Here is an 8,416-nt window from a genome sequence, read left to right on the forward strand (position 1 = left end):
TTATTATCCCTTTCACTTTGAGGTTCTCTGAGTTCTGATTTGGGATGGAAACACCTAAAGGTTGAAGACTTCTGTCCCACCAATTTCACCTTTTTGTCAGATGCTTTCCTTTTTATTTCAAAAACATAACTTTTAAATTTGGGGATGAAGGTTGGGTTAAGTAAAGATTTTAACACCTGAAAAAATTGTCGGTGATTATATTTTCCCAGGATTTGCTCTCAGGGAAATGGGGATAAGAAATGCAGGTGGCTTATAATCTCCCAAATAATCTACTCTTGGGAAAGAGAGGGTCAGGTAGTTGAAATTTCCCTTTAAAATGACATTAACAAGCAACTGACTATGTTTCCAATATGACCTTTATTGAGCAAGGACTGCTGTGACGTTTAACATCAATCAATGAAAGGTTGCAAACTGTGCATGTCAACGAGGTTCTCCCACGAACGAACGAAAGTCCATTTTAAATGCACCAGTGAGGTAAACATAATTATTCATATATAGCTTTCTTAAGGCTAAGAGAGTTCTGTGTTTCATTTATTATTTTTGGCTCAGTTGGTTCTTTGCATAATACATCTCAAGACATCCCCCCCCGCTGAGTGCCCCCCTTCCAACAGCTTAGGAAATTGGCCAATTCCCCAGGTACATACAATATCATGCATTTGAACTCCCCAAAGACTGGGGAGGGAGCATCCTGAGCTTGCATGCAGTTCCCTTGTATTGCACAAAGTAAAATACAATGTCTGGAGCCCCCATGGGAGAACCCGTTCTGTTTTGAAGCTGTCAATCACATGCATTTTGAAATTGTCGTATGGCTTAACCTTTTGCAATGGACTCAAATTATTAGTCATTCTGGGAGACTTCCTTTACTACAGCGTGTGAAGTGACCTTCTCTACCTTTTTAGTGGACACTAGTTTCTCCTCAAAGGTCTCCTCATGCTCTTCGACCTTTTGAGTGACAGTGACAGATTTAGTGATGTATTTGGTAGCACCATCTCCCCCCTCACTGGTGATTTTTTCTATCTTTTTGGTCACCATCACTTTTTCCTCACTTCTATCGCCCCCCTTCTTTTCATCTGCTGGACTCAAGTCTAGCCCATTGGTGACGACACCTTTCTCCCCTTCTCCCCCGCTGCCTTTCTCCTTTGTTTCCTGCTCTTCCTCCTTGCCTTCTACCTCCCCGTTGATGGCTATGTCTTCCTTCGTGGATTCCTTTGAACCTTGATCACTGCCTTCCTCCTCGCTCCCTCCCTCCTCTTCCGCTTTCTCCTTCTCCTGCTGCCGAGGCTTCTCCTCTTTGGCACCTTTCTCCAAGCTCACCTTTACGGATTTGGTGACGGGCATCACCTCCGGCATGACTTCGTCCTTCACTGGGGATGCAGCTTTCTTCTTCTCCGGCATGTCTTTCAGCGTCTCCTCCTTTTTCTCTACCTTCTCCTCCTTGGGAGCTTCCTTTGCTGCTTCTTTCTTCCCTTCCTCTACTTTCCCGTCTTCCTCTTTCTGCTCACCTTTCCCAGCTCCAGCTGCTGCTTTTGGCTTCACCTCCTCCACTGGTGATTTTGGCATGGGAGACTTGGCTTTCTCTGGCTTTTCCACCTTGGCTTCTGCCACCAGCTCCACCTTGGTGACCACCTCTTCCCTCTTGTCCTCAGTTTTCTTCTCATCCTTAGTTTCAGCTTCCTCTCCTTCCCCTTCAGCCTCTGTTTCACCTTCTTCTTCCTGCTCCCCGTCCTCTTTTTCACTAGAACCTTCCTTCTCAGATCCCCCTTCTTCAGCTTGGTCTGATTTAGCACCCTCATCTTCCTCCTCTTCTTCTTCCTCTCCTTTGAGTTCAGGTGCAGTCGTTTTCACTGGAGACCTTTTGGTCACTACAGTTTCTTCTTCTGCTCCTTCTTCCTCTTCCTTTTCTCCCGCCTCTTCTTCCTTCTTTCCTTTCATGGAAACTGCCATTTCCTCTGCAATGGCGGTCAGGGCCTCTTCCATTTCTGATTTCTCATCTTCCACTTTGGTTTCCTCTATGATTTCCTCGACAAATTTGTGTTGGACCTTTAGCTTGGGAGCTTCTATCTTGGTTTTCTGAATCTTACTGGATATTGTGACTGAGGGCTGTCGGTGTGTATAGAGTGGCCCAGTGATGCTCCCTGAGAATGTGCTAAATCTGGTCTCTTCACCTTCCAGGAGTTTTCTAAGGAGAGAATCAAAGAAGATAAGACATAATTAAAATTTCATTGGGCCTTCTGAGCTTCATTACATTTTGGGGAACACAATAGATAGCTTTGAATAAATCGAATCACATAAATAAAGGATTCCATCAAGCCAGTGTAATACCTGCTATAATTTCACTTGCATATTGTGTCATATTCAGTCACAGAGACAGATTCTTATGAACCCCCAGCCAATCACCTGCTGCAGTAACTAACCACACCCAATAGTCCACGAATCAGAACTAGCCACCAAGTCCCGCCCTGCGGCAGTCCATTTGATGCAACATGAATATGACAAAAATCTCTCTAGTGGCCAAAAATGCCCCGGTGATCTTCCTGAGCATTTGCACTTTCAGGATGTATACTAAATTTCTTTTTAGCGAATGTAATGTTAAAAAAATACAAAACTATTTAGCATATATCCGAACTTAGGCTATATAAGTATATATTATAGCTAGATGCTAATATGGGTGCATCAAGTTATAAATTGGTCTGCAATTTTAATCATAAAGTGTCAATTCAACATAATTATTCAGCTTTCCTGAAAAGAGAGATAGGTCTGTGAGTTCACTTTATTATTCTTATAATATTATAATGACCTTATTGGTAGAAGAAAAGCTGTTTAGTCAATGATTTTCTCCCATGAACTTAATCGACAGCAAGGTGACATCAGTTAGCAGGCCTATGATCTCTTTTCTCTCTCTCTGGCTGTATATTTATATTTACAGATGTAAGTCTATTTACATTAGGATTTATATCTATAGATTTATTTCTCTAGATCTAGATGTATATAGATATATTATACATGACATATATCTAGACATATAATCTATATTATACAGTCTAAAATAAGATACAATACATCTAAATTATCTGTTAATATATAGCTATAAAAAATGTATCTATATTCTAATACATCAATCTATAGCTCTTTTCAGCCAGATGATGGCAATAGCAAGCTGTAACCGACACAGAGAAGTTGAATGTCTTGACGTTTGTCCTTGACATTGTGAAGTTTAAAGGCTGAAAACACCAGATGAAATATTAATACTAAAACTCCGTTTTTGTTTCAAACATTTGAAAAACACTTTTCACTAAAATAAAAAATTTAAACCTAAGGATTGAAGTTAATCAGTGCTCTCCCTCCCTCCACCCCCCGTTTAATTCAAAACAATTTCAACTAATTCTTACTCTTATAGCTGTATAAAAAGTGGTAAAACCCCATTTACAATCCTTTAGAATAATTTCTTTTTAATTAAGAAAGAAAAAGAGACTCCTGAAATCTGCTTGCTTTATTTAACTTCAGTGAGGAAGGTTCTGTCAGCACCGCTTCCGCAGTGCGGTGAGTATTTCGGTCACGTCCGCAGTGAGCGCGGTACCTGTACGCAGCGATCTCAATATCCAAAGCCATCTTGACGTTGAGGAGATCCTGGTATTCTCGCAAATGACGAGCCATTTCCCACTTTGTGCCCCGAAGCTCATTTTCCAACTGCTGGATGGTGTCCTGAAACAGACACAGAGAGTCTCCATAAACTCATCCTTCCAAACAGCAACTTCTTTCGAAAACCACTTGCGACCTCCTCCCCCTCTTCCCTTGCCTCCCCTGACTCCCACCGCCCCTGCAAACCTCCCGGATATTTCTCGCAGTTCCCCTTTTCCCCTTTAAAAACCTCCAAGGGATTCTCAAATAAGCAAACAGGATCAATAATAAGACAATGAGACATTTTCTGGGCACATCCCACACTGAGCCCAGCGGATCTAGAACACGTCGCAGCAGGAAACAAACATTCATGGGGAAACCCCAAGGCTGACCTGGCCATTCCCATCTGAGCCCTTTAGATTGAAGCCTATTTTGAGAGTTCTGATCAAGGCTGGAAAAGCTGAGAACACGTGAATTTCTGCAGAAGCGATCCTAAAGTAGCTGCCATGTACCCGAATGTATACCTATTTAAAACGAGCAAGCGTGCAAAAACGAGACTCTTGAGGACAAGAAGCACGTTTTGAAAAAGATCAGAGATCTTAGGAGCTGGAGATGGTGGGTGGGGGAAGAGTGAGAGCAGTGGGTAGGAGCGAGGACACTTTGCGCCTCTAAGTTGGGTGTGCTTCGCGCTCGCGCGCACTAGCCAAAGGCCACCAGGGAGCGCGGTGGAGAGCGCGCCCGGGCGCGTGCCTGAGTGTCGGGGACGCGCGGCGCTGGCGCTGGCGCAGGCTGGCCGCGCAGCCGCGGTTCCTACCTGGTAGCTGCTGAGGTCGTGGTTGTGGCGCTCCTCGATGTCGCTGAGCTGCCGCTCCAGTGACTCCTTGGTGCCACGCACTGACTCGAGCTCGATGCTCTTGGATTGCAGCTGGCGCCGGTACTCGGCAATCTCTTCCTTGGCGGAGCGGATGGCCTCCTTGTTCTGTTCGGCGGCCTCCGTGAGCTTGGCGTAGCGGCATTTAAACCATTCTTCAGCCTGGTGCATGTTCTGGTCCGAGTGGCACTCGAGCTGGGAGCGGATCTCCTTCAGTGCGGACGAGATGTCTGTCTTGAGGTAGTCTTTGCGCTCCACCGTGATGTGCGACGCCTGGATCTGGGCCAGCAAGTCGGCCACCTCCTCCTCGTGGTTGCTCCGCAGGAAGGCCACTTCGTCCTGCAGCGACTGCACCTTCTTGTCCAGTTCCACCTTGACCAGCGACGCCTCCTCGATGTCTTTGCGCAGCGCGCGGATGGCCGCCTCGGTGTCGTCGCGCAGCCGCGCCTCCTCCTCGAAGCGCTCCTTGAGCCGGTGGATGTCTTCCTCCAGGTGATCCGAGTCCAGCTGTACCTGAGCTTTCTCGTGATTCACCATCTCTAGGGTAGCGCGCAGCTCACGGATCTCCTGGTCGTAAGCGTCGCCCAGCTGGGCGTGCGAGGCCTGTTTCTGCCGCAGCGCCTGGATCTCCGCCTCGATCTCCTTGTTCTGCTGTTCCAGGTAGTGCACCTTCTCGATGTAGCCCGCGAAGCGGTCGTTCAGCCCCTGCAGCTGCTCCTTCTCGTTGGAGCGGGACAGCTTGTAGTCGCCGCCCGGCGCGGAGCCGCCGTTGAGCAGGGACGAGGACTGGCTAAAGTCCAGGCTGCTCTCAGCCGAGCTGAGCATCGCCGAGCTGTAGGCGAGGCGCGGAGCAAGAGCGCTGCGCTTGTAGGAGGAGGACACGGTGCTGGGCGAGCCGCGGGACCACGATTGCGAGCGGAAGCCGCTGGACGGGGAGCCGCTGATGCGGCTGAAGCTGGAGCGGGTGTCGGTTACCCGCCGGTAGGCGGCCGGGTTGCCCAGCGAGTCCAATGTGTAGCTCATCTTGGCGGCCTCGGGGCGTATGGCTGTCACAGCGTTCTGCTGGCCTCGCCGCAGCCCATTTATAGCCGCGGCTGCAGGTCCCGGGCTAGGGCCCCGCCCCGTGGAGGCGGCGGCCTAGGAGGCGGGGACTGCGGGCCCCCGGACTAGGGGGTGCTGGGGGGAGGGTGTAAAGACAGCCCAGCAGTGATTCAGCGCCGGCTCCACGTGGGCCCTCGCCGCATCGGACCCCGGACTTTGCTGCCCTGGCCCAGACCCCTCCCTCAGCTCTCCTTTAGTCCTAAACCTATTGTCGTTCCTGAAGCCCCCTCTCCATTTCTTTTCGCCTTCGGATGGCAGTTTGCATCCTCGTTGCGAGTATTCTCACACAACGCCCTTTCTTTGTCTAGTCACTCTCCCGCCGTTCGGGCAGCTGTTCTCCCCACCCCTAGTCACTTTGTTCGTTTCTTGGCCCTCAGCACTCGTATCCCCACGGCTTTCTCTTCTTTTGCCCTTTCTCCATTACTTTTTTCTTTACCCATCTTCTGTGCTTGATCACTTCTCCCACTCTTCGGCATCTCTTCGCCCTCCCACTTTCAGCCCTCTTTAGTCCCGCTCACTCCGCCCTTCTCTCTGAGCCCCGTCCTCCTGGACCTTTTTCTTCCTACCCTTTTCCTTCTTCTCTTCTCCTCCTCCCCCCTCCCCCCACGTTCTCCTCTCCCCAATCCTCATCTCCACTTCTCCCACTCCTCATCTTAAAGCTGACCGAGATGAGAGAGCTGGGACTAGAAGAAAAAAACCAAAAAGACTTTGAGGAGCAATCGGCCTGAAGTCTTCGGGAAGGGGACAAAGAGGATGGGCCGGGGTAGTTATTTGTATTAAAAGTGGGATATGGCGCTACATTCTGCTTAACGTTTGGGGGACGTCCGCAGCTTCCACAGGGGCAGAAGGTAAGGCGCTTGTGCTTGCTATGGCGCCGGCAGCACCAAGGACAGCGCCCAGGCCGGAGAGCCGGGAAACTCAGCGGCTCTGGGGTCCTTTCACCCCGCATTGCCTGTCAAGTTGGCGGGGTTTCCTTCCTCCTCTTTTCCCTGAGCAAAGGCAATTAAAACCTGTTTGTAGTGACTTTGTTTGCAGGGACCTAGCTGGAATCGCATGCTAAGATTTCTCTGCAATGCAGCGTTGGCACAATGCACAGATTGCAGATTTTGAAAAAAACTAAAATTCATTAAAGTCAGGTAACAGAAATAATATACTTGTAGCCCAGTTTGAGTTTTCTAACGTATGATAGATGCACGACATCAAGAGACACAGGGCCTGAAATTTGAAGGTCAAATAATCCTTGGAAAGAGGAATTTGAAATCTGCTGGGCTGAAAAATCCAGGGAAGTATAGTTTATGATAAGTTTGAACACAAACAATTGCTTTGTCATCTTTCTGTTCAGTACTCCTTGTAGGTAACTGTGATAATTGAAAAGCACCTGAATTCATTTAAAAGTTGCTAAACAGATTGACCACAACCTCGAATAAAACCAGATGATTTCTTTTTCCATTTAAAATGTAACATACTTCCTCATTTAGATTTTAATGACTATTTTAGCATCGATTTTCTGTATCTTTAAACATGCTTATTTAATCAAGGAATCTACATTGACTTCCTGCTGTCTGGTGGACTGCTAACTGTTAAAATGTCCCTTTGTGGGTAATTCAGGGTAGAAAAGTTCAGAATACTGCAAGACGAAGTGAAGAGAAGGACGTGGGACTAATGACTGTGTTTGCTTGGGTCACAGACACAAGTGATGGCACGTGAAATACTCGCTATGGGTAAGAAGCCACTGCTTGTGAAAAGCAGAGCCCCCAGACTTAAAGGTTTTCTTTTCGCAGCATTCTTTGTCTAGTCTTTGTTTTATTGAATGATGAGGTCATATCAATCAGTAAGTAATCAGCAAAGGCCGGAGGTTTCAGAGGTTTTTATTTTTGTCTGAGCTCTTGACCCACTTGTATTTTAAAACAGCAGGGGTTAATTTAGGGAGTTACTTTTGGTTCATCCATGTGAAACTGCAGTGTTGCAGGCTGTGTGGGGGAAGGCTGTACTAGTTTTGTGAGTGATGGGGGATCGTTCACCAGACAAGGAGAGCCCATATCTCAAGCTGTTGGGAGAGACAGAAGACAGAGTGAGGGGACTGACTTGTGAATATGGCAAAAAGAGGATGTTCTGGTTTCAGGTAGATAAATAAAGGAAAAGAGAAAGAAAATGTCCTGTCCTTCTGTAAAGTACTGCCAATCTCCAGGTTAAACTCCAAGAAAGATGTCATCGGATAAGGCCAAATGCTAATTATCAGTCATTGTGTTTTAGTTACTTATTCATTTCTACTTTTATTAAAAAAAATATAAAAACCCTGCACATGCACTGAAGTCACTTTCTGTTGCAAGAGCAAATGGTTAATGGGCAGGATGCTACTGTTAGTTTTTTTCAGGGCTTGGACAATGAAATGACTCTGCAGAGAGACATTTACAAGGAAACACATGTCTAACTTCACAATTAGCCTGTCTTGCATTGTATCTAAACTAGCTCAGAAATTGTTACGCTTCCAAGTGGTTACAGAAGGAGGAAAGTGTGGCGTACAAACAAAATAACGGCCATTTACTCAGGCTAGATTCAGTTAGTACCTATAGCTTGAAATTGTAACTTCAACGTCACATAAAGTATTGTTCAACTCTGACCACGACAGGACAATGCAGTGAGTTATAACAGTCACCTTATTAAGGAAAAAAGTTCTCATGGCTTCAAAAATAATTGATCCAGTTCCATATTAGCAAAATGTTTTCTTTTGTATTAGACTTTTCACTTTAATTACTCTTTTTGAAGGTGACTTTGAAGGTTATGCTCATCAGTGAATGTGGTATAAAACCTTTAAAAAATGTATAA

At 46.6% G+C, this 8,416-nt stretch overlaps 1 protein-coding gene across 1 annotated transcript; it reads right to left on the reverse strand.

Annotated features, from left to right (window-relative positions):
• Positions 1 to 338: 338 nt before the first annotated feature.
• Positions 339 to 5,623, reverse strand: NEFM (neurofilament medium chain). The gene is made up of 3 exons (XM_019714832.2): positions 4,433 to 5,623; positions 3,578 to 3,702; positions 339 to 2,179 (listed from the first exon to the last, which is right to left on the reverse strand). The coding sequence occupies exons 1-3, from the start codon at positions 5,510 to 5,512 to the stop codon at positions 838 to 840; spliced, it is 2,547 nt and encodes an 848-aa protein (XP_019570391.2). The 5' UTR covers positions 5,513 to 5,623; the 3' UTR covers positions 339 to 837.
• Positions 5,624 to 8,416: the final 2,793 nt, after the last annotated feature.

This window comes from Rhinolophus sinicus, linkage group LG07, assembly GCF_036562045.2.
Source record: "Rhinolophus sinicus isolate RSC01 linkage group LG07, ASM3656204v1, whole genome shotgun sequence".
Classification (NCBI taxonomy): domain Eukaryota; kingdom Metazoa; phylum Chordata; class Mammalia; order Chiroptera; family Rhinolophidae; genus Rhinolophus; species Rhinolophus sinicus.

Coding starts and splice junctions, on each gene's coding strand:
- NEFM (XM_019714832.2), bottom strand. CDS start 5,512: ATGAGCTACACATTGGACTCGCTGGGCAACCCGGCCGCCTACCGGCGG. Junction 3,703..4,432: donor ACGACCTCAGCAGCTACCAG/GTAGGAACCGCG, acceptor TGTCTGTTTCAG/GACACCATCCAGCAGTTGGA. Junction 2,180..3,577: donor ATTGAGATCGCTGCGTACAG/GTACCGCGCTCA, acceptor TTCTCTCCTTAG/AAAACTCCTGGAAGGTGAAG.